A 24,818-nucleotide genomic window follows, 5' to 3' on the forward strand; every position below is an offset into this window, starting at 1 on the left:
GTTCTGTGAATTTTATCTCAATCAAAAAAGAAAATTGGTTCACCAAATGCAATATGGGTTTTTTCTTAGCTTTGACAAATGTACCATGGTTATGTAAGATTAACATGAGGGCAAGCTGGGTGACGGTTATACTCTTTGCTACTTTTCTGTAAATCTAAAATTGTTCAAAAATAAAGTTTAGTTAAAAAAAAATAGAAGCAAGGCAGTGGGCCACTGGAACGGAATCCCAGCTTTTATAAATTAGTGTTAAGTCACTTCTCTCTGATGAGCCTCAATTTCCCATCTGTGAAAATAGGAGATTTTTTGTAATTTTGCATGGGTAAGGATGGTAATCCTCCCACCCTCCAAATCCAAATCAGAATCTCTAGGCATGAAGGGCTGTGGTTAAAAACAGGTGAGAAACATTACCTTGGCCTAGTAAGGAAACTTCAAAATCCGGATACCACTACAGGATTGAGAGAGGTGTGGTTGGGAAAAACTGACGGATGACCTCAAAGATTCTTCCCAGTCATTGAATTTTTTTTTTTTTTAATAAATTTATTTATTTATTTATTTTTGGCTGCGTTGGGTCCTGCGTTGCTGCGCATGGGCTTTCTCTAGTTGCGGCGAGCGGGGGCTACTCTTCGTTGCGGTGCGCAGGCTTCTTATTGCGGTGGCTTCTCTTGTCGCGGAACACAGGCTTTAGGTGCATGGGCTTCAGTAGTTGTGGCACTCAGGCTCAGTAGTTGTGGCTCTCGAGGTCTAGAGCTCAGGCTCAGTAGTTACGGCGCACGGGCTTAGTTGCTCCGCGGCATGTGGGATCTTCCCAGACCAGGGCTCAAACCCATGTCCCCTGCATTGGTAGACGGATTCTTAACCCCTGCGCCACCAGGAAAATCCCCAGTCCTTGAATTCTATAGTTTTAAGTTATAGTCCCCACTCGCAGGAAACATGATTTTTCTTAAGGAGTCAAAGTTTGGTAAGAACTAAGGTCGTGTGGAAGGAGAGTTCTTTGGGGGATTCATTCTTGACTGGAGGCTCCTGTTGGGGTAGAAGCATGTTACAGAAGGTCAGGTGAGCCCACCTTAAGCAGGCTTTGAGTAACAGGTCTAGGTATGAATTTGACTTAACAGAAAGCAGTGAGGGACTGCAACATAGCAATGTTCCAGGAAGATCCACTTGGCAAGCAGTACACAGAGGAAGCTAGGGGAAGCAGAGATGAGGCAGGAAACTGAGCTCAAAGGAAGCCACAGAAGTCCAGATGGGACTTGAGGGCTTGGCTGAGTGGTGCTCATGGGAATTAAGAAACGACACGTCAAAAAAAAAAAAAAAAAAAAAGAAACGACATATTTCTAGGGACTTCCCTAGTCGTCCAGTGGTTAAGACTCCACGCTTCCACTGAAGGGGCCTCAGGTTCGCCTGAGATCCCACATACCGTGCAGCACGGCCAAAAAAAAAAAAAGGAAACAATGTATTTCTAGATATATGCCCTTATGTTCATCGTGGCACAGCATTCTTTACAATAGCCAAGATATGGAAACAACCTAAGTGCCCACCAATGAATGGATAATGAAGATGTGGTGTATATATACAATGGAATACTATTCAGCCATAAAAAAAAGATGAAATCCTGCCATTTGTGACAACATGAATGGACCTTGAGGTTATTAAGCTAAGTGAAATAAGTCCTGTGGAGAAACACAAATACCGTATGATTTCACTCATATGTGGAACATAAAAAACTAAAACCCCAAATAAATGAACAAACCAAACCAAACCTACAGAGAACTGAGCAGGAGTTACCAGAGGGGGAGGGGCAAGGGGGAGGGAAAAATGGGTAAAGGGAATCAACAGTATGGTGATGAATGGACAATAAAGTTTTGGTGGGTAGCATGTTGTAGAGTACACAGAAGTAGAAACAGAATGTTGTACACACGAAACCAATGTTATAAATCAATATTATGTAAATTAAAAAATTTTAAATTATACAATTAGAAATGAATATATTAATATAGAATGAACAAACTGAAGTTAAACTTGAACTATTTTGGTAATCCTTAAATAATATTCTTCTGCTCCAAAAGCAATCAAATACTTGATAACAGTGCCTATGATGTCTAGTAGAAGCCACAGAGATTAGTCTTTAATTTATCACACAGAGTACAAATGTTATGCTGTGTATGTATCCAGACTTTACATTCTCCTTAGGCTACTATTATGAAAGAAAACAGATTATCTTCGACAAGATTATAAAAATGATTTCTGTCCTATTCTGAAGCTGTTCTGTTAATTCAAAGGGAAATGAAAATATGTACGGAAGAGAAAAACAAAAATAAAAACAAGGCCTTGCTGTGTACATGCCACTGTGCTAAAAGTCTTCTGTTATCTTTCAAAATTCTCCTTTTAAGGTAGGTATTAATACTGCCAATTTAGAGATGAAAAAACTGAAGTTCAGTGTATTTAAAAAAAAATCATTTGCACAATAACCAACTATGAAGGACTCAGTGTATGCTGTCTTCCCAGAAACATAATACTGTGACATTGTAACTAACTTGTAGAAATAGCCTTAATATAAATTTCAAGGGAGAAATAAGAAACAAATATATTGAATAGCTTTGTCTTTCATACAAATATAAATGTGAGAGACAGGAAAAAAAAAAAGCGATGTTTCTGCTGTGGAGAAGGAAAAAGCCACTGGACCTAATGATCATTGGGGTTGTGTATCTATCTGTGAAATATGATTTGAAACAGTTACATAACCTAGAGGTAATACAGTGTCATAGCTGAAATCATGGAGCTAACAGCAGTGTTCCTTCATAGGATTTAAGAGTTAATACTTGAAAGCATTTAGAACAGTGCCAGGAACACAGCAGGGACTCAAAAAATGTTTGGAGTTGTTGAGCATCTAGTATGTATGGGGTGCCCAGCAGAGCCATGGGAAGCTCTCACTGTGGTTGAAGAGCTGCAGCGCCCCTGCTTGTTAATGAGCAGCATCTGCTGGTCATCCAAGGTGACACAGGATCCCATATTTATAAGGGTCTGGCTCAGTCCACACCCCAAGAACTGTATAGAGCATGGTCAGTGGTCCTCCCCAAAAGCACACTTACAAACAAGAAGGATGAAAGAGGAGTCATCACTTTTAACAGGAATTTTTATTTATACAAAGCATTATAATTTTCTCAATATTCTTCATTCACTTATCAACAAACTTTCCACTGTATTCATTTAACAAATTAACAGTGTCACACTACATTTCACTACCTTTCAACCTCCAAGCACTCAATTTAGAGACGAACAAAAAAGTGCTCGAAGCACCAAATGGAAAGAGAAGAAAACTAGGAAGGGTCAACAGAGATACTTCAGAAGCAGTTAAAGGGGATGGGTTAGGGGAGGAATTAGATTCCTGAGCACCATCAGATTTCCCTTATGGTTCAGAAAGGTTTACAAAATCATTTTTAAAAGACATGAGATTAGAACTAGGGAATCAGAGGGAACCACACTTTGGGATATTAAGCAGGTCATCCAAGTTCCTGGATTGGGAGAAGTGAGAAAAAGAGGGACAGAGAAAGTGGGAATGGGGAGCAGAGGAGAGGCAGAACAGAGACAGGAGGTGAGCACAGTGGGAGAAAGTTGTGCCTAGAAGAAATAACGTCTGGAACTTGTCATGAACTGGAATAATGAAAAGCCAAGTCACAAGTCGAGGAGACGGACTACAAGAAGAGAAAGCCTGGAATTTTATACCTTCCAGGAGGTGACAACAAATCCTGAAGCTCTACAGTCGCAGGCAGTGAGGTGCATTTAAGACTAAACCATCTGTTTTACAAGAGTAAGACACTGGCAACCTTGCTTGACTAATTCTACTCTGTTGATTTAAAAGCGTTATGTGCCAAGAACATAGCCACCCAAGCAGGTAACATGCCTATAGGCAATACAGAAGGGGTCCAAGCCAAGTGGGTCTGTAGAAACCAAACTTCAATTAATGTTACTGTCAAGTGAGGAGACAACAGAACAGATTTCATTGTTCTCTCGAACCCTTATAGTAATTTCCTAAAGCTAAGCCATTCTGATCACCTGAAATAAGCTAGTATTGCCAAATACTGTACAATCAAATAGGCTGACCATGATCAAACCCCAATTTTTCCTGAGCCTTGACTGCCTCTATGATCTGGAACACAGTCGGCAGCATGGAAGTTATTATTACTTTTTTTGGTGGGTGGGGAGGGAACTGGGGATCAACAACTGCTTAACTATACGTGTAAGTAAACAAGAGAGATCAAATTGACCAATTAAATTAGCTGTTCAGCATCTCTCTTGCCAAAAAGTCATAACCTTGAGACTGATTAAGCAAAACAGGATTCCGCTACTCAGATGCTCTGAGTCTGCGAAGCGCTGGTTTTCATGATAATTCAGTTTTTATTTCGATCTTCTGCCTAAGACTACTCTGTCCAGCACGAAAAAGCTTCACACAAACGTGTACGGCGTTTCAGAGTGGAACCTTCCGAGCTGCGTCCCCACCCTCTTCAGTTGTCCACTTCCTCCTCTTCATTCTGTTCTTCTTCCTCCAGCCTTTCCTCATCTTCATCGTTGTCCTCATCCCTGCCCTTGTCTTGCTCTTCCGAATCTGTTTTTTTGTCTTTGTCCTTCTTCTTTTGCTCTGAAGCTTCCTTCTTGCCTTTTTGCTCCCTCCTGTAAGCTGTAAGGATGAAGGGGAGGGAGTTAGGAGGCAAGGCTGAACCAGACTGCAGCAGCTAACTCCACTGCATAACTGGAAAAGCTGAGGCACAGAAGGAAAAATAACCCGCCCAGCACCACAAAACAGTTACGCGGTGGTGCCTGCCATCGAAGTCGCATCCAATACTTGCTTACCAGACTTAAAGGCACCCAAGCTGATAAAGACTCAGGGCCAGGTGAGCAGGTCATACAGGATGAACATCTACTTGGATGAGAAAACGAAAGGGTAGTTACCTTCCAGAGCTTCTTTTAACGGGGTCACGAACCGCTGAAACTCCATCTCCTCCATGGCGGAGAGCACATCGCTGGCATTCAGTGTCTTGCGTTTCCCTTTCATCGCGAAGTTGTTGGCACTGAAAGAAGAAAGATTAAGGGCTGTCAGATGCCCTCTTGCCGCGTACGGAGTGGGTGGGAAAAGGAGCACCCAGAAGTGGCATGAGAAAGCCTGCATGCATGGATTTTTGTGACACGGTAAGTCCCTCCCTTACCGGTACAAAAGGGTTAAAGCAAAGTTACTGTTGTCTTATTTTGTTTCAGAGATTGCAAGCCCTGGACGAGGGCTCTGAACCTCCCTCCACTGAGGTAGAACATAATTAACTGGGGTTTGCGGGCTCCAGGCCACGAACTCCGAACCGGGCGGGGGGTGGGTGTCTCTTTACGCCTCCCTTATGCCCAGCTAATCTCCGGCTAGCTCTGTCCGCCTCACCAGGATGTGGCGTACAGCACGAAGACGCTGGCGGCGCGGGAGATGGCGCTCCGGGCCTCCTTGGAGATGCTGACACCGTCCGGGAGCTGTGAGAAAAGCGGGGGTGAGCAAACCTACCGACCCAGGACCTGTTTTCCCCTGCCCGCTCGTCCGCCCCTGGCCCATCCGCCAGCCGGAGCTCCTCACCGCCTCCTTGATGATCCTGGTGATGACGGCATTGGGCAGGTTTAGGTCCTCGGGCCTCTCCGCCATTGCCGCGGCCGGGGCCCGGGCCTCGGACCTCCTCTTCAGGCCGCTACGGCGTCCGGACTTCCCGCGTCGCCACGGTCTGACCCAACGAGGCTTCCGTCGCGCCCCGCGTTGCCCACACAGTGTCCCACAGTTCCCCGCGCGCCATAACCTCCCTCCTCCTCCAGCCCCGCTTCCGCCTCCAGTGGCCGGTGCTTCCGAGCTTTCCACGCTGCCATGGTTTTGGTCGAGGGGCTTCCGTCCGGCCTCACCGGCACCTGGCGTCCCTTCCCAGTCTCGTTTCCCTGCTTCACGCCACCACCATATCCGGAACTAGCTTAGCAAATGAAGTATGGCTCACTGGGCTTTCCGTCCCTTTCCCATAGTGCTCTGCGCCGCTGCCTGGCGACGTCGCCGCCTGGTGGCTAGCGTGGGAGACGGAGGCGTGGACTGAGCTGGCGGGGTGGGGCTCCTCCCGATGAGAGGCTGGGCCCATCGTTCACTTCACCGCGCGTCGAAGAGTGGCGTTTTTCTGTGGGATTAGGCCGCTTGGCTTCTGCTTTGGTTTCGCGGAAGCGCGGCCGTCCGAGGCCGCATTCTCCCACTTCCCTTTTCCGGAACGAAGCGGGAAATCTTTTTTCAACTCTGCCGGCGCGAATGGCCACCTCTAATCTTTTTAGCCCTCTCGACTTTGTAGTAATGGTATTAAGAATAACTGTTACCTAAAATTTTTTTTTAACGCAGACTACTTTGCCAGCACAGTGCTAGGGCTGGCGACATAGAGATGGGCATGACTAGACCTCGGGGCTCAATTCGGGCTGGTCAGGTAACAAAAGGGCAACACGCAGCCGGTTGTAAGAATAATGTAACATTATATTCGCATTCAAAAACAAACCCTCTTACAATTGTATTTGCTTTTTAGTTCATCGAATTGTTCATAGTGCATCTTTCCTAGTAAAAAAACATTTCCATGGTTTTGCAGTGGCTTTTTTTTTTTTTTAATTTTTATTTATTTATTTATTTTTGGCTGTGTTGGGTCTTCGTTTCTGTGCGAGGGCTTTCTCTAGTTGTGGCGAGTGGGGGCCACTCTTCATCGTGGTGCGCGGGCCTCTCACTCTCGCGGCCTCTCTTGTTGCCGGAGCACAGGCTCCAGACGCGCAGGCTCAGTAGTTGTGGCTCACAGGCTTAGTTGCTCCGCGGCATTTGGGATCTTCCCAGACCAGGGCCCAAACCCGTGTCCCCTGCACTGGCAGGCAGATTCTCAACCACTGCGCCACCAGGGAACCCCGCTTTTAAAATTAAAAAAAAAATTATTTTATTTTATTTATTTTTGGCTGCGTTGGGTCTTAATTGCTGCGCGTGGGCTTTCTCTAGTTGTGGTTCTCTTGTTGCGGAGCACGAGTGTGGGCTCTAGTGTGGGCTTCAGTAGTTGTGGCTCATGGGCTCTAGAGCTCAGGCTCAGTAGTTGTGGCGCACAGGCTCAGTTGCTCTGCGGCATGTGAGATCTTCCATGACCAGGGCTCGAACCCTTGTCCCCTGTATTGGCAGGCGGATTCTTAACCACTGCACCACCAGGGAAGTCCCTGCAGTGGCTTTTTAAGTTCTACCATTTTCCTATTACATTTGTAGCAATTGTCCTCACTCCCGCAAAGCAGAAATGCTTTTTTTTCTTGAAATCTGCTGTCTCAGGTCACCCTTAGTTTTCCTGTTTTTGACAGAGACATGAACACGGAGAAATATTTCCCTATTATAAAAAAAACAACAGCAAATGGGATGATAAATGGCAACTGAAACTGCTTCAGTTAGAGATTATAGGGTTTGGTGGGAGAACTGTCCACTTGGCTAGAATACACCTGGTTTAAAGATGTCAGGAAGTGCTCAGCTCCAGCCAGTTGCTATCTAGTTGGAATTGGGCCCCTGTGTTGTTAGATATTTTAATCTTTAAGAGGAGCCAGCAATCTGGACATTATGGACTATTTCCATCTTGCGTAATGGCTCAAAGTGCAGGCCAAACAAAACAAATCATAGGCCAGGTTCAATCCCAGGCCAATAGTTTGCTATCTTTGGTTTAAACTATAAGCTCTTTAGAACAGGGACTTATTTTGTTCTTTATTGTTCTCTATGCCCATAACAGTTCCCCTCACATATTTGGTAGTCAATAAATGTGTTGAGTAAAAGAAAAAAGAAATGGACACTGTCCTTAAAAAGTTATTAGGGATCAAGTGGTAGTGATTGCCTAAAACATTTCTAGAGAGAGAAAGATAACATTTATTGAGCACCTGTTATATATCATACATAAAAGTACATTATCTTATTTAATGCTTCTATGATGCTACTTAGGGATTTCCCCTTCCCTACTTTATATGAGGAAACAGGCTGAGGGAGGTGAAGTAACTTGCCCAAGAGCATACAGCCAGTAAATGAAAAGCCAGTGGCTTCTGATGCGACTGTGTGTCGACTGATTTGCTGTTTGAGCAAACCCATTCATTTCTGGTGGGTATTTTAGCCGCCTGTGTGAGAACTGGAGCATACTGAAAATTGAAGCATCTCTTCCAAAAGTTTGAGCCATCTAAAGCACTTCTGCGACTCAGCCGTCGCTCAGTATCCACAGAGGATTGGTTCCAGGGGCCCCTGTGTATAACAAAATTTGAGGCTACTCAAGTCCTATGTACATTAATTATAATTTGATAAGGCTTTTTGGAGATGGTGGCATCTTCTCCCTAATGATTAATGAAGGGGAAAAGGAAAGGATGCTAATATTTATTTTGAACTATATGCCAGAACTTTTAATGTCCATTAATTAATTGTTGTGGTGACCCTGTGAAATAGACTTATCCTCATTTTGCAGCTGAGGAGACTGAAGCTCAGATTGGTTAAATATCAGGTCACTCAGTTATTAATTTAAATGGTCAGTTAGGAGACCTTCTGGAGTCAGTCTGAACCCAAACTCTTATCACTCTACTCCATGCTGAGATTATTTCATACTTGCTTGTTACCCAATTCCTAATTATCCTGTGACCACCATTTATCTATATGGTTCAATAGAAATATTTCATGCTTTGAGTGCAACTTAATATCTGGACTGCGTGGCTAATGTATAGTATTCCCTAATTATGTGGTGATTGTTTTTCCAGAGGGCTAGAAAGCTGCAAGATTGGCTTTTGTCCTAAAGCATTTGTAGCTATGGACTTGCCAGATAAAAGCCAGTGGGATGAAACTACCTGTGACCTGGCTGTTTGTCAGCACCCACAATGCTGGGCAACTCTCCGCCGAATTGAGAGCGGCCACCCTCGAATTCTGGACTCCTCCCGCAAATCTCCTCTGGATGCTGAAGGTGAATTAGCCAGCCCTGTCTCCTTCCTTACAAGATCCTTGAATTGTTTCTGTTTGGCTCCCTTTTGACATGTTACATGTTTTCCTCTGGTCTGGTCTTTCAGACAGACTCCCAGTGCTCACCATTGTAAACATCGCAGATTCCTGCTTCCAGGCCAGGAGACCTGCTTGTGGTCATTTATCAGGATTTACCTTCCCCAAGGCTCACTCTTTATTGTCTCAACGTTCAAAGTTTTACTCCAAATTTCAACGCAGGTAAATTATCATGGAATCTTCCTTAAAGGGCTTACGACCTCAAAATTCTGGGTTAACTTCCTTTGCCCATGTAGTAGACTTTGAGAAAGCTAGATTAAAAACAAAACATTAATGGGAATTCCCTGGTGGTCCAGTGGTTAGGACTCGGCGCTCTCACTGCTGTGGCCTGGGTTCAATCCCTGGCCGGGGAGGTAAGATTCCGCAAGCTGCATGGCGTGGCAAAAAAAAAAATCACTTAAAGGAGTGATGAATAGTCAGTGGGAAACAGAAAGAAAGTATTCTTTTTTTAAACTAATTGTTGAGAACACTAGTGCTTTTTTTTTTTTTTTAAATGAAAGCTTCTTTCTTTTTGGCTGTGTTGGGTCTTCTGTGCAAGGGCTTTCTCTAGTTGCGGCGAGCGGGGGCCGCTCTTCATCGTGGTGCGCGGGCCTCTCACTGTCACAGCCTCTCTTGTTGCGGAGCACAAGCTCCAGATGCGCAGGCTCAGTAGTTGTGGCTCACGGGCCTAGTTGCTCCACGGCATTTGGGATCTTCCCAGACCAGGGTTTGAACCCATGTGCCCGGCCTTGGCAGGCAGATTCTCAACCACTGCGCCACCAGGGAACCCTTTTTTTTGGTATAGTAACACTAATCTTCATTTATCAATTTCCCCCCTCCTTTCCTTTTAATTAATTAATTAATTTATTTTTGGGTGTGTTGGGTCTTCGTTTCTGTGCGAGGGCTTTCTCCAGTTCCAGCGAGCAGGGTCCACTCTTCATCGCGGTGCGCGGGCCTCTCACTGTCGCGGCCCCTCTTGTTGCGGAGCACGGGCTCCAGACGTACAGGCTCAGTAGTCGTGGCTCACGGGGCTAGCCGCTCTGCGGCATGTGGGATCTTCCCAGACCAGGGCTCGAACCCGTGTCCCCTGCATTGGCAGGCAGACTCTCAACCACTGCGCCACCAGGGAAGCCCCCCCCCTTTTTTTTTTAATAGAAATTTATTTATTTATTTTTGGCTGCATTGGGTCTTCGTTGCTATGTGCGGGCTTTTCTGTGGTTGCGGTGAGCGGGGGCTGCTCTTCGTTGCGGTGCATGGGCTTCTTATTGCGGTGGCTTCTCTTGTTGCGGAGCACGGGCTCTAGGCATGCAGGCTTCAGTAGTTGTGGCACATGTGCTCAGTAGTTGTGGCTCGCGGGCTCTAGAGTGCAGGCTCAGTAGTTGTGGCTCACGGGCTTAGTTGCTCCACGGCATGTGGGATCTTCCCGGACCAGGGCTCGAACCCGTGTCCCCTGCATTGGCAGGCAGATTCTTAACCACTGCGCCACCAGGGAAGTCCAAGAAAGTATTCTTATTTGTCTTGTAGGAGTTGGTTGAAAGGGGGGGGCGGTGTATTAGTTTTCTAGGGTTACCATAAAACATGTACTATAGACTGTGGGTTAAACAACAGAAATGTATTTTCTCACAGTTCTAGAGGCTAGAAGTCCAAGGTTAAGGTATTGGCAGAGTTGTTTTCTTCTGAGCCCTCTCTCCTTGGCTTGTAGGTGGCCATCTTCTCCCTTTGTCTTACCATTGTCTTCCTTCTGTGTGTGTCTGTGTCCTGATCTCTTCCTACAAGCACACCAGTCACATTGGATTAGGGCCCACCTATATGACCTCATTTTACCTTAATTATCTCTTTAAAAACCCTATCTCCAAATACAGTCAAATTCCTTTCTTTTAAACAAATATTTTAAAAATATTTATTTGTTTATTTATTTATTTTGGCTGCGCCGGGTCTTAGTTGTGGCACACGGGATCTTCGTTGCAGCACACGGACTTGTTTAGTTGTGGCATGCGGACTCTTGGTTGCGGCATGCATGCAGGATCTAGTTCCCCGACCAGGGATGGAACCTGGGCCCCCTGCATTATGAGCTCGGAGTCTTACCCACTGGACCACAGGGAGGTCCCCAAATACAGTCAAATTCTGAGATACTGGGGGTTAGGACTTCAACATAAGAATTTTGGGGAACACAATTCAACTCATAACAGGGAGTATCTCATCAGCTTCTGTGGGTCTTGAGAAAACTGTGTCCATATACACTGTTTTTCTTATCTTTTATTTTTAGGTATGAAATTATTTGTAAGCTCTCGAAGGCAGAAGCAGTGGTTTCCTTTTGAATCTCCTATAGAGTCTAGGCACCCAGTTAGAGCTTGCTGATGTTGGAAGCTAAGGGACACGTGTCTGTGGAAAACGTAGACTTAAAATTCAAAGGCCCTGTTGCCTGGAATCAAAACACTAATGGGGGCCCTTATAGTGGTTTGTTTTTCCTGTTTGATTTAAGCAGCCCTTGGTGATTTCTGTTAGGCTAAAAGGTAGTATAGGAGAGGGTAGGACTACTTTCTGGTTTTCTGAGACTTGAACGCTGAGAAAATGGTGGCTTCTTGCAGTCAGGGCCTGTCAAAGCAGACTATGACATCATTTGCTTAGTTGCTCATTGAATTCAGAAATATATCTTAGCGGGGCCACTTTGTTGTGCGCTGGGGATACGACGGTAAACAAGTTACGGTCTTTACCTCCAAGGAACTTTCAGCCTAGTTGGGGAGACAAAGAACCATTCAGTGTGATGTGTGTGGTGAGAGAAGTGCCCCCTTGGTATGTGGAAGCACACAGGTAGAGCTCCTAGCCCAGGGCACTGTCTTCTGTACAGATGGTATCTGTGCCTAGACCTGAAAGCAGAGCAGCCTAGTAAAGTGGGGCTTATAAGTGGGTAATGCATGGGAAGAGAGTTCTAGACTATAGCACATGCAAAGGCCTGGAGGCAAGAGGAAATTGTTTATGTATCAGGAAAGTAGCTCATTGTGTCTAGAACAGAGAGCAGGAATGGTCAGAGATGAGGCTGGGGAGCTGGAGTAAAAAGTAGGGGCCTGTGTCTCAGAGGACTTGATAAATCAGGCCAAGGAGTTAGGTCTTTATCTTACACCTCTTTGCAATATTCATTCATTTATACATTTAACATGTTTTTTTAAAAAATAAAATAGCAAATGATATGAAAATGTAAAGGGTTGATATTCTTTTTTTTTACTGTGGTAAATATACATAACGTAAAATTTACCATTTTAACCATTTTTAAGTGTACAGTTCAGTAGCATCAAGTACACTCACAGTCTTGTGCAACCATCGCCACTATCCACTTCTAGAACTTTTTCATCATCTCAAACAGAAACTCTGTGCCCATTAAACAATAACTCCTCTTTCCCTCCTCCCTGTGGCCCCTGGTAATCTCTATTCAATTTTTTTGTCTCTATGCATTTGCCTATTCTAGGTACTTCATATAAGTGGAGTCATACAATGTTTGTCCTTTTGTGTCTCGCTTATTTCATCTTGCATAATGTTTTCAGGCTTCATTCATGTTGTCACATTTTTCAGAATTTCATTCCTTTTTAAGGTTGAAAAATAGTCCATTGTATGTCCGTGCCACATTTTGTTTATTTAGCATGTTTTTGAACATCTACATCAAAGTTACTTAATAAATTTTTATTGATGGTGATGTAACTATCTGTAGTTGGAGAGAGAAGCACATAGGCTATGAATTCAGTTTGATGCAACAAATAGTCGTGAAGTGTTTGCAATGTGCAATGTCTGGAAGCTGTTCCAGGAAAAACAAACAAAACTTAAGGCGATGCTGAGTCCCTACATTCATTTGGTAGGAATTAAGCCCAAGGGTTTCTGTAGATAAGTAGGAGGCTTTTCCTCATAGCACTAATTTTATCATTCCAGTAAGTCTTTTGTGACTCTGTTTCATGTTTGGAAACTCTCATATTTTAGGCCTTGGAAGGATTTACCTGACAGAGACTTAATATGCCGTACTAACAGATCTCCCAAAGTAAGTCACAGATTAAAAAAGGTACTTCCTCAGCATTTTCTCTTTACTAGTGGGAATAAAATATTTGCCTTTATTTAACATTCAGGATGACTATAATCTGAATAATGATAATGATCATGATGAAGATCACTAATATTGGGCCCTTACTATGTGCTAGACTCTGTGCTAATGCCTTTACATGTTATACTGTTTCTAGAAATCCCAGACACAGTGGGATTGATTTGTGGCAGTTTGGCATAGGTGAGAATTTCCTATCTCTGTCCTGCATAGAGCATGTTCAGCTACTAAGTAAACACTGTCATCTCATAATACAGGGAAATTAGAATGCCGGAATGTCAGATCTAAAATAAGCCTCAAGATCGTCTACACTCATGACGTTCAGAGTTTTTTTAGCTATGACCTATGGTAAGAGATACACTTTACAACAAAATATCATGGAACAATCTTTACCCTAACTATGAGTGATAGACTCTGAAATTTTCTATCCTATTCTATTTCATTTTAGAACAGTGTAGGCTGTGATTCACAAAATTTGATTTCATGACCTATGAATAAGTTGCAAATGCAGTTTGAAGAATATTGCTGTGGTCTATCTCGTATATCTTACAGTTGAGGAAACTGAGGCCCAGATAGGAAGTGATTTGCTGAAGCACAGCTAGTTAGGAGAAGAGCTAAATTTTAAGAAGGAAAAAACCCTTCTACTTGTCTACAATAGAGATTTACTATTTTTTGCAGTCCTACTGGATGCCTTATATTTTTTTCCATAAGATCCTTCACTTTTCATGTGGTGGAGAGTGTAAGGGACCAAGAGAGGGTAGATGGGTTTGAAAAGATGAATGAACAAATCACTTACCTCTTTGACCTCTTCAGAATGAGAGGGTTAGATTCAATTAGTTTTAAGTTAATTGTCTAGGACAATACACGCGCATGGTTCTAAATTCAAAATGCATAAAGGGGTTTATGGTGCGAAAAAGGTCTTCTCTGTTCCCCCAAGCCAGTTAGTTCCTTTTCATGGGGACAACCTTATTTTTAATAGTTTTTCTTTTTCCCTGCCTGAATCCTGCCAGAGGTATATACTAGATGATTTATAAGATTTCCTTATAGATCTAGGATCCTAAATAGTGAAATGTGAAAAAATTTATGACTTTAACTTTTATGTAGTTGCTTATAATTGTAGACAGGCTGTAAAAGTAGAAAACTTGCTTCTGCCTCTATCGGTTCTCTCCCTGCTCCCAGACTGTGTTGTTTTATCTTCAGGGGATCTGAGTCTCTGGAGTGCAGTGGGCAGAACGAGTAGTGTTCCCTTAGGTAAGCCCCAAGGTATCCTCCTATGAGGTGGGGTTGGGAGTTGCTAAATGCTACCCTAATGTGGCAGGGAGGCAGGGGAGACTATACACTTACCAGTGCTCACTCTTGCAGAGTACCTTTACTGATACCTAGTTTCTCGGAGGAATAGTATGAAGATATTTTGGGGATGGGAAATGTTTTTTTCTTACCATCTTCTGAACCACCATACCTTTTGGTTAGCATGATGATTCAGTCCTTATCCTGGTACTGAATACCATTAGGAGTGGGTAACTTCAAGCCATACACAGGCTTTATATCTTTCTCTTAGCTATCAGTGCTAAATTTGAATGAGACACAACTTCCTTGTCCTCAAGATGTAGGAAATATGGATGTAATCTGGATCCCAGAGAAGCATACGAGGTGAGTATCATGTCGAGAACTTGGGAGTCTTCAACTCTTGTGTTCTACAAATGCCTATCGTCCTCTGCAGACCTTCTCTCTGTGACCTCGTTTTTTTTTTCTTTTTTTAAAATTAAGTAATTAATTAATTAATTAATTTTTGGCTGTGTTGGGTCTTCGTTGCTGCGCGCGGGCTTTCTCTAGTTGCCGTGAGCGGGGGCTACTCTTCGTTGCGGTGCGTGGGCTTCTCACTGCAGTGGCTTCACTTGTTGCGGAGCATGGGCTCTAGAGCACAGGCTCAGAAGTTGTGGCACATGGGCTTAGTTGCTCCACGGCATGTGGGATCTTTCCGGACCAGGGATCGAACCCGTGTCCCCTGCATTGGCAGGTGGATTCTTAACCACTGTGCCACCAGGGAAGTCCCCTGTGACCTTGCTTTTAGCTACCTCATTGCAAGAAGCAGGAGGTCAAGCAGAGCAGAAGGCTGTGGTGTCTTGTATTTGCCTCTTGCTACACTGGAATTCTTGTTAGTACACTTTGAGATTCATGCTTTGGGAGTTTTCTACGTAAAATTCTACCTGACAGTAAATAGCATACCAGATAGGGCCCAATGTATTTATGAGGTTTGATTAAGAAACAAATGCCTTCTGACTATCAGTTTTTCTTATTAGCCATCAGCAACTAGTAAAGTTTTCAGTGAAGCCCATGAATCTTTGGTCTCAACCCTAAGGACTAGCACACTGGTACAAAATGAATAGCATATATATAGAACTTGTGTACAAAGCAAGTGTGACAAAGATCATTTGTCGAAGGTCCAAAGGCTTGCTAATATTGACAATCATTGGAAGAAATTGGTTTTCCTTTCGTGACTGCTGAGGCTTTCAGATTCTTTTTGAGTGACTGTTTAGAGATGATGAGACTTTATTTTCTTTAAAAAAATCCTGTGAATGCTTCTTTATATATGCATTTTGTGTGTGAATATATATGGTGTAAACAAAAAACCCCTAAGGATTTATTTCCTTTCATGTAAAAGAAGCCCAGAGTTGGGTGGGCCAGGGCTAGTATGTCAGCTCCATGAAGTAATCAGAAGCCAGAGCTCCTTCTAGCTTTTTGGGTCATCATCCTTAGCCCATGGCTTCCATCTTCTTAGGTGCTTTCTAGGGGCTTTCAAAGTCTAAGTTGACTGCTAGAGCTTCAGCCATCATATCTGTGTTCCAGGCAAGAAGGAGGAGGGAGATGACAGAGCAAAAAATATTTGAGCACCTCTGTGCTAAGCAGTGGAATTCAGTGGAGAACTAAATACTTTGTCCCTTCCTCCTGCAGTCTTATGGTGGTGGTGGGATTCAGACATTATAGACATTGCTGCACCTGAGTATATAATTACTAGTTTGGATGAATACTATGAAAGTAAGTAACTGGATTGTATGAGAGAACGGTGGGGAACCTAGTTCAGATGTGAGGGCGAGGTGGGGGTGGGGTTCTTGTTTTTAGCAGCCTCTGGGAAGCAGGTACCCCTGGCTTCCCAGCCAGCTGTCCTAGAGTACTGAATGGAGGATGGAAATCTTCATGGTCGTCATTCATACATATCCCTGATGTTTCTGTTTAAGATGTTTGGGAATAAGTTGTGGTTATTCTTATTTCAAGTCCAGCTGAGAAGAAGCATATTATTCGCAGCCAGGATGGGGAGATGAAAAGAAAGAAATCTACAGGGGTAAGTTTGCTGTTTTGGCCAAACCTTCATGATATTACTCTGCAGAGTTTATTTTTGTTTTCCTTTCAGGTATCTTCCCCCTCCCCCCATTCTCTCTTTAAATGAACAAAATCTGCCAAAGAAAACCCCTCTTAAGGAAGGAATAATTACCAAACCATCTTCTACTCTGAGACTCTTTTCCCCTACCTCCTCCTTGTAGGAAGGTAAAAGAACACCTTGAAGAGATGTTAGGAGGAACTGTTGGGTATTCAGAGGGAATTTTTGGTTGATTAAAAGCTAATTTTCATTGTGATGGGAATAGAATTTCAACAGACTAGAAGTTATAATGGACCTGTGCTTCTAATTCTAATTCTGCCATTTATTGGGTAAATGTAGCCTTGGGTAAGTCACAGAGCTGGCAGGTTTCTATGTCCAGGAGAATAGTGTCTTGGCCCATTTTGTTTGTTGCTGAATCCCCAGCCCTAGCCCTGTGCCTGGCACATAGTTGGCCAATAAGTATTTGTTCAGAACCTTTTGGGGAAAAAATGACACAAAACAGCTAGTCCCCATATTATCTGAATTCAACAGTAGGGTTGGAGAGCCAGATTAGGAAAGATGTGGTGGGTCTGGTAGTGTAGAGGAGGCGAGGATGCTGGAGTAGGTCTGGAAACAAGAGTTTCCCATGGCACCGTTGTACTGGGAGGCTGGAATGCTGATGGGACAAAGTGGCATTGAAAAGAGTGCTTCAGGGAGTTCTTTCCATCATTTCTCTTCCAGAAACACAAGTCATCTCGGGACCCACAAACACAGTTGGGACCTCCAGGGATGATTGTGCCTCCTCCCTCCCCAGTACACTTGTTTGAACAACTAAGTTCAGAATGCGTACCTATATGGAACCAGTATGACATGTTACCTCAGGATCTACTGAAGGAGTAAGTAGCACGTAAGCCTGTGGGAGAGCCAGAGCATCTTCTTTTCTTCAGAAGCTGAGAAGGGTCTAAGCAGTGTGCTCTTTCTGAGGAGGGAGGGGAGAAAACTGCCACTCTGCTTGGTCACTGAGTTCTTGGACTTATCAGTGTGCAGTGATGACAGTAATCACCCCCATTTATTAAGTACTTGCCATCTGCCAGGCCCTGTGCACACTGCATATCTTCTCTCCTTTAAACCTCTGCTGGAAGGTGGACACGCTCTTCTTTCTGGAGATGAGTTACGGGTAAGTGGGAGGCAGAATGGATATGTGGTTTGGAGCGAGACAACCTTTGAATTTTGTATTGAAATTTACCGCCTTTGTGAATTTTGACTATTTAGTTAGCATCTTTAATCTTCATTTTCCTCATTTGCAAAATGAGGATAATAATACCTGTCCTTAGGGTGTGGTAAGGATTCAGTGGTATAAAACACATGAGCCTGACATATAGTAAACACTTAATCCATTCAGCTACAATTATCATACTTGCATCTCAAAGCCATTACCGAACGAGCACCTGTTGGTACAGGCCTTTTAAGGCCCAGAGTGGACATGTCTTCAAATGTGGAGCCTTTTCATCTCTTTCTCCTCAGCCAAGAAGAGCTGTTGCTGACTTTCTGCTGTCTCTGTTCCCTGCAGCCTCTTGCTGGATAAAGGGAAAACTGTACCTTATCTGGAGATGCAGACACAGCTGGCCATGATGAGAAAGAAACCTCCCCTGGAAAAGAGCCGACCTGACAGTGCCATTTCTGCTAAGATGTATTTATCTGTACACTGCCTCACCCCGCAAGTAAGAGCCAGGGAACCTCAGAGGAAGATGTCTGTATGCAAGTCCAAACTCATCTCTCCTCAAGGCTGGAGGAGTTAACGTTCTATTTCTTCTTTCTCTTCTATCCTTCCATTCTGGATCCAGGCCCCATAGAAGGGCTGGGCTGTATGTAGGTGAAAGCAAATGTACAGGGAGAGGTTTAAGGAGAGCAGCGTTCTCTATTTCTTCTGCATTTTGCTTCCCACACCTTTCCTCTCTCCAGAGCCCCTGGTACAATGCTGCACACATTGGCTTCTCAAAAAATGTTTGTTGACTAGATGGATGAATGCATTTGGGGATACATTTTGGGAAAGGGAAAGACCTACAGTAGAGCTTTTCTTCTTCTTTTTTTTTTTTCTCTAGAGACCAGCATTGAGATATCCTGAACATTTGAAGAAACTATATTATAACCTGACAACAGAAGGTAGGTTTTTCTGGTGCTGCTAGATCTCCAGGTACCATTCCCCGTCAGCCCACATTTCTTTCTTTTTTTTTTTTTTTTTTTTTAATTAATTAATTATTTATTTATTTATTTTTGGCTGTGTTGGGTCTTCGTTGCTGTGCGAGGGCTTTCTCTAGTTGCGGCGAGCGGGGCCCACTCTTCATCGCGGTGCGCGGGCCTCTCACTATCGTGGCCTCTCTTGTTGCGGAGCACAGGCTCCAGACGCGCAGGCTCAGTAGTTGTGGCTCACGGGCCCAGTTGCTCCGCGGCATGTGGGATCCTCCCAGACCAGAGCTCGAACCCGTGTCCCCTGCATCGGCAGGCAGACTCTCAACCACTGCGCCACCTGGGAAGCCCAGCCCACATTTCTGATACTTGATCTTGGTCCCATGTTTGTGGCCACAGTCTTATAGGGTCACATGTAGAACTCAGAAAACTGCAGCTTCAAAAAGCACCCCCTCCCGGCTTGGTCGTGACCAGAGAGAGAGTGTCACCATTGGGTGGCAGAGCACAGCAAGCAGCCCTGCGGAAGGGTGGGAGCTGTCAGGGAGAAGAGGATTGAGCTGGCTCTCTGGTCACCAGGTTACAGGAAGCAGCAGTGGCAGCAGCAGGGGAAGGTGAAGACAGCTACTAGGAAACAGGTAGAGTGACAGCGAGGGGACCCCTAGGACCTCCTGGGATTGGAGCAAGTGGGTGAAGCCTGGAGCAGGAAGGGATGTATGAGAGATGGGATTCTCCCTGTTGTCTGCTGGTTGTAGATACAAAGTTCCTGTATGGTTATAGATACTAACTTCCTTCCTTTAAACCCTTTTTGAAAAGGTTTCTTCACTTCCAAAAGTCCTAATTCAGTTCCCCCTCATGTGGGTTTCAGGAGGCTAAAAAGAAATCCAAGAGCGAACCAGGGAGCCACAACACCTCGCAGAAACGTTCAGGTGCCATGGTTTATGACCCACGCTGTGGTAAGGAGAATGTGTGGGTTTGGGAGTGACAGAATCCCAGGACCTAGCTGAGGACAGGAAAAGCTGAACACGTTTGTCATTTGAGGACCTGCCTTTATCAGGCGCTCGGAGTTCCCCTTAGAATGCTTTGGTTTGGCTGGTCTACCATGTATCATCCTTCCATCAAATATTTACTAAGCAAGCGAGCTGGGCCAGATGTCTGCTTCACATGGGGATTTGAGAGATGACCATGAACATGAATGAGTCAGAGTCACTTTCCGCTCAGGTCCTACTTTAGAAAAGGCAGCGGTTTGAGGATGAAGAGCTAGCCCAGGTTATTGAAGAGAAGAGCCCTGAGGGCTCATCGGCCAGTAAGGCAGGGAAGAGACAGGGTCCCTCACCAGAGGGCCATGAGAGTTCTAAGGAAGCAGAGTCAGCCGCTTCTCAGCCATGGGTTAAAGTCTCAGGAAGCTCACACTATCTAGCCCCATCCAGCAGTCAGGGGGCTAATTCTTGACAGGCGATCCTTCTCCTGTCATGCCAGAGATAAGAGATTCCTCTTTTTGGAGTTCTTATCATGTCTGAGCTGAAGGATATACTTGCCCTGGTCCCTCTGAAGTTTCTCAGCTTGAGTGCAGAATGGGAGAAAGAATCCCCCTAAACCTTGGAAGATTTTTCTGCCTTAAATAGACTGGACATTGCTGTCTGTAATGTGAAAATAACTGTTTAATCATCAGAATTCACTCTGCAACCCTGGGGCACTGAGGGCTCGGGTAAGATGTTTCCTGAGAAGGATGCTGTTCTTGGTTTATCTCCCATCCCACTGAGCTCTCTGATACCTAAAGTGTCTTCTAACCTGAAGATCTAAGAAGGCTCCTGACCTTCACATGGGAGGTAGACAGAACTGGGGCAGAGGTACTTGTCCAAGGTTAGCCCTGCATCCAGGGTGATCGCCAGTCCCCTGAGTTTCATTCTGGTGCCTTCTGTTCCTCTTCCTGATGCCTCCAATAGGAGCAGCTTTGCTTGGATGACTGGGGGGCCCTTTGAATTGTGTTCTTAGAGCGGTGGCTTGTCTTCCTTGAGCTGAGAAAGGCCTCATGCAAGAGATGATTTTTTGTTTCTTTTTTTAAAAAATTTTTTAGGCCGCACTGTGTGGCATGCAGGATCTTAGTGCCCCAACCAGGGATCGAACCCGTGCCCCCTGCCCTAGGAGCATGGAGTCTTAACCACTGGACTGCCAGGGAAGTCCTGAGGTTATTTTTGCATTGGATCTTGAATATGTGTGAGAGTTTTCCCAGTATGGACGAGAATTCCTGGAAACAGGAATAGGCTGGGTAAAGGCATCTTGGAGGAGCATGGCTGCAGGGAGGAGCACTGAGCAGTCTGACGTGGCTGTGGGGTCAGGTATTTAAGGGAGAGAGGTAAATCAGGCCGAAGAGCCTGCTGAGATGTTTGATCTTTATCCTCAGTGGTGGTCAGTGATGCTCTACCTTCACGGTGCCCTGAAATCAATTGAGGAGCTTTTAAAACCCTAAAACCCAGGCTGCACCCCAGACCTGTCAAATCAGAGTTTCTGGTGTTAGTATCCAGGCCTCGGTGGTTTTTAGAATGCCCCAGTGCTTCCAGTGTGTAGGCTAAGGTGAGGACTAGTTCTGTTAGGGAGCCAACACACGTGCCGAGCAAGGGAGTTCCTTGATTAGCGTTCCCTTTTACCATCATACCTCTGGTGGCAGATTGGAAGATCTTCATTTAAAGAAAGGGAAACTGAGAAAGGAAAGAATAAGTGCGTTTAGGGACTAGTTGGGGAAACATCTGATACAAAAGAATCATAGATCTAGATTTTTTTTGGGAGGGAGGATGTTCATTTTCAGAAGCCAATATAGGTACGTAGGGATGGCACAGAAAGTAAGAGCAGTGTTCATAGACTGAACAGGTAGACTTAGGGGTTCTTTTGCTGCTATGATGTACGGGCACCTGCCCCTTAGGTTTCATGGAGGAATCCTGGATATTTTAATACAGACTTTATCTTAATCACTAATTCTGTAATAGGTGTGGTCACAGTCCCAGGTGAACAGAATCACACGTAGAACTCAGAGGGCTTAACTCCCTTTTACCTGCCTCTAAGGTTCTGTATTGTCCTGGATGGGGAGTCACCTGTAGACTAGAGATCAACTAGAAGTTCAACAATGGGATATGAAATACCAATAAGAAGAGAACTGCATTGATTTTGTGGTCACTAGGTCACAGAACTCTACCAGGTCGGGAAAGTGACAAAACACAGCAGCAGCAGATGAAGATAGAAGGCCCCACTTTGAAACAGGTGAGAGTGTCTGAGTGCCATTCTGCTACGGCTGTTTCAGTTGTCTGTCACTGTATAACAAACCACCCCAAAGCAGAACCGTAGTGGTTTGCTATTTCTCATGGTTCTGTGGGTTGACTGGACAGTTTTTCTGGTCTTGCTTAAGGTCACTCATGCAGCTGCATTCAGCTGGAGGCTGGGTTGGGGCTCTTGGCCAAATTGTCTTAATTCTCTTCTATGAGTCCTCTCCATGTGGCTAGTTTGGGCTTCTTGACAGCATAGTAATCTCATGAAAGCACTTTCCTAGGGATGGGCCTGGAACTGGAACAGTATCACTTCTGCCACATTTTATTTGTCAAAAAAATGACAAGTCTAGTCCAGATTCAAGAGGAGAGGAAATCAACTCCATCTCTTGATGGAAAGAACAGCATGTACATACAGGAACGGGAGGAATTGTTGGCAGCCACCTTTGGAGGCAGTCTACCCTTAGTTGACAGCTGGAAATGGGGGAAAACTGGGTTCTGGCTTCATCTGGTCAGCCTGGAGGTCAAAGAATGCATGGCACAAGCTTCTCTCTTCAATCTCAGGAGGTGGCATTTTGTCCTGTCTTAGATACTAATTTCTCCAAGAAAAGCATCTTTTAGAAAAGCCCTTTGTTTCCTAAAGTCCTGATTCAAGTTTCCTTACATGTATGAATTTCAGGATCCCACAGAGAGACCACAGATGGACTGCACTAAGAAAATCCTGGATTCCTTCCCCGGTAGGAAGACTAAGATACTGGGGTGGAGGAATCTTAGTAAGTGACTGAGGACAGGGAGAGCCGAACCTGTGCTGACCAGGATGGTTCACCTCCCTGGAGGGCAGAGCTCTCATCCCTCAGAAGGGTCCTAAAGATATCCCAGCCCTTCCTTTCTGTCTTGATTTTTCACAGTTAGTTGGGAGAAGGCTACAGGTGCAATTAATGGCTGGGTCTCTTTTTAGGTCCTGAATTTTCCACAATAGAATGCACTAACAAGGACATCAGGACTCAGATGGAGATTTTGCTGGAAGCCCAAGAGAGGACCCCAAACAGTACTTCTAGAACAGGCTGGAACCCTGAGCTCAAACTGCTGAGGATTCTTCAGGCCACTGATGAAGAGGACGAGGAGAACCAACCCTCTGGGGCACAGAGTGAAGAGTCTCTGGAGGCATAGGCGGAAGGCATCATGGGGCAGCCTTATTCCAGAGCAGGATGCTTGGATTCCTGAGGACAGTGACCTTGGACATAAGGGCAGGAAGGAGAGGGGACTTCTACTTCCTGGAGCCTCTACCGGGGTCTGACCTTAGGGATTCTGTTTTCTTCATTCACTTCTACTTGCTTCTAAAATAAGTGAGGGAGAAAAAGCCCCACCCCTTTCTAACTTAGACCTTTTCTCTTCCATTAGGTCCAGGATAATTTTAGTGATTAAATACAGCTGCTGCTTATCAAAAGACTCATTTCTCTGTTTCTGGGTCACTTTTTTTTTTTTTTTTTAAAGGATTTTCTTATTTATTTATTTATTTATTTATTTATTTATTTTTGGCTGTGTTGGGTCTTCGGTTCGTGCGAGGGCTTTCTCCAGTTGCGGCAAGCGGGGGCCACTCTTCATCGCGGTGCGGGGACCGCTCTTCATCGCGGTGCGCGGGCCTTTCTCTATCGCGGCCCCTCCCGTCGCGGGGCACAGGCTCCAGACGCGCAGGCTCAGCAGCTGTGGCTCACGGGCCCAGCTGCTCCGTGGCATGTGGGATCTTCCCAGACCAGGGCTCGAACCCGTGTCCCCTGCATTAGCAGGCAGATTCTCAACCACTGCGCCACCAGGGAAGCCCTCTGGGTCACTTTTATCTCCTCTCTGAAACGGAAAGGTTTCTAGTTACAGGAAGATGAATTTGGCCTGTGGGAACCCCTACTGTGTTGCTTTTCCTCTTATTCCCTGGAAATGGTTTATTTTGAGGATGGCATCTGCATCATTATCAAATAACATTCATTGTGCTGTGTGTTATGTGTAGTATTCTTTGTGTGGTAGAGGACTCATATTAACCTAAAAGAGTCTAAGGATCCAGTTCCTAAGTTACTGAGTCTGCAGGAAAATTCCAGTGATGTTCATAAAGACGCAGAATTTCAGAGTCTCAGGGTTGCTTGTACTTGGTTTTTGGAAGGATTTCTAAAAATGTTTTTGTCCTTAAACTTTTTAGTACAGAAAAATTTCAAAATTACATAAAAGAGAATAATATAAGGAAACTCTCATGTACCCATACTAAAAGAGATAATATAAGGAAACTCTCATGTACCCATACTAAAAGAGATAATATAAGGAAACTCTCATGTACCCAGTATCTTAGATTTGGGTAATAAAAGCCTGGGCCCCATGACCCATGAGTTGAGGTAAGGGCAATTGGGGCCCCAGTATTCTCAGCAGCTCTGTACCCAAGGTAGAGCTTCCCTCCCACAATTAGGGGCTGGGTGGTAGAAGAGAGACTCCGCCTATGGGCTGTACTCACAGAAATTAGTCTCAGCGACAGGTAGCTAGGGGCAGGATGAGAAATGATGACATTCTGTTCCTCCTGGAAAGTAGCCCTCTGACTTGGAACTAGGGAGCGAGGGAGCCCTGCATCCTTGGGCGCAGCAGTCTGGAGTCGAGTTGTCCCAGTGAAGTGGGGGAAAAGGGCGGGGGAGTGGGCCTAGGGTCACATACCGTAGACTCTTGGAGTTCTTACCGAGGTTTTGTAGATTTTCTTGAACAAGCGTTTCTTCATTTGTTGTATGCACTTAGAGCCATTTCCAGAGACTTAAATAAATTAAAATAATTTTCATTAGTTTCACTGGAGAGCTGTTTGTGGAGCTCCTTGCACTGTGAGGCAAGAAGTGGAATTCTGGACTGGGCCTGTGAACTTTTTGT

At 44.7% G+C, this 24,818-nt stretch overlaps 2 protein-coding genes across 8 annotated transcripts; one reads left to right on the forward strand and one right to left on the reverse strand.

Annotated features, from left to right (window-relative positions):
• Window positions 1–3,112: 3,112 nt before the first annotated feature.
• On the reverse strand, window positions 3,113–5,846 carry POLE3 (DNA polymerase epsilon 3, accessory subunit). The gene is made up of 4 exons (XM_007198655.2): window positions 5,603–5,846; window positions 5,417–5,502; window positions 4,945–5,063; window positions 3,113–4,672 (listed from the first exon to the last, which is right to left on the reverse strand). Exons 1-4 carry the CDS (start codon window positions 5,666–5,668, stop codon window positions 4,500–4,502), a joined length of 444 nt encoding a protein of 147 aa, XP_007198717.2. The 5' UTR covers window positions 5,669–5,846; the 3' UTR covers window positions 3,113–4,499.
• A 70-nt stretch (window positions 5,847–5,916) lies between these two features.
• C6H9orf43 (chromosome 6 C9orf43 homolog) lies at window positions 5,917–23,387 on the forward strand. 7 transcript variants are annotated; one of them, XM_028165431.2, is made up of 14 exons: window positions 5,917–5,994; window positions 8,779–8,978; window positions 9,082–9,232; window positions 13,016–13,073; window positions 14,689–14,780; window positions 16,404–16,470; window positions 17,227–17,381; window positions 18,056–18,206; window positions 18,588–18,648; window positions 19,249–19,307; window positions 19,538–19,625; window positions 21,845–21,924; window positions 22,606–22,663; window positions 22,885–23,387. In XM_028165431.2, the coding sequence occupies exons 1-14, from the start codon at window positions 5,990–5,992 to the stop codon at window positions 23,094–23,096; spliced, it is 1,437 nt and encodes a 478-aa protein (XP_028021232.2). In that variant the 5' UTR covers window positions 5,917–5,989; the 3' UTR covers window positions 23,097–23,387. The 7 variants fall into 7 exon arrangements, with proteins under 7 accessions (XP_028021232.2, XP_028021233.2, XP_028021239.2 ...); XM_028165432.2 differs by having other exon boundaries at window positions 19,538–19,598; XM_028165434.2 differs by lacking the exon at window positions 5,917–5,994 and adding an exon at window positions 6,074–6,470.
• The last annotated feature ends 1,431 nt before the right edge of the window (window positions 23,388–24,818 follow it).

This window comes from Balaenoptera acutorostrata, chromosome 6, assembly GCF_949987535.1.
Source record: "Balaenoptera acutorostrata chromosome 6, mBalAcu1.1, whole genome shotgun sequence".
NCBI lineage: Eukaryota > Metazoa > Chordata > Mammalia > Artiodactyla > Balaenopteridae > Balaenoptera > Balaenoptera acutorostrata.

Coding starts and splice junctions, on each gene's coding strand:
- POLE3 (XM_007198655.2), bottom strand. CDS start 5,668: ATGGCGGAGAGGCCCGAGGACCTAAACCTGCCCAATGCCGTCATCACC. Junction 5,503..5,602: donor CCAGGATCATCAAGGAGGCG/GTGAGGAGCTCC, acceptor CTTTTCTCACAG/CTCCCGGACGGTGTCAGCAT. Junction 5,064..5,416: donor GTGCTGTACGCCACATCCTG/GTGAGGCGGACA, acceptor TTCTTCTTTCAG/TGCCAACAACTTCGCGATGA.
- C6H9orf43 (XM_028165431.2), top strand. Junction 19,308..19,537: donor AGACAGCTACTAGGAAACAG/GTAGAGTGACAG, acceptor TGTGGGTTTCAG/GAGGCTAAAAAGAAATCCAA. Junction 19,626..21,844: donor GGTTTATGACCCACGCTGTG/GTAAGGAGAATG, acceptor TGTGGTCACTAG/GTCACAGAACTCTACCAGGT.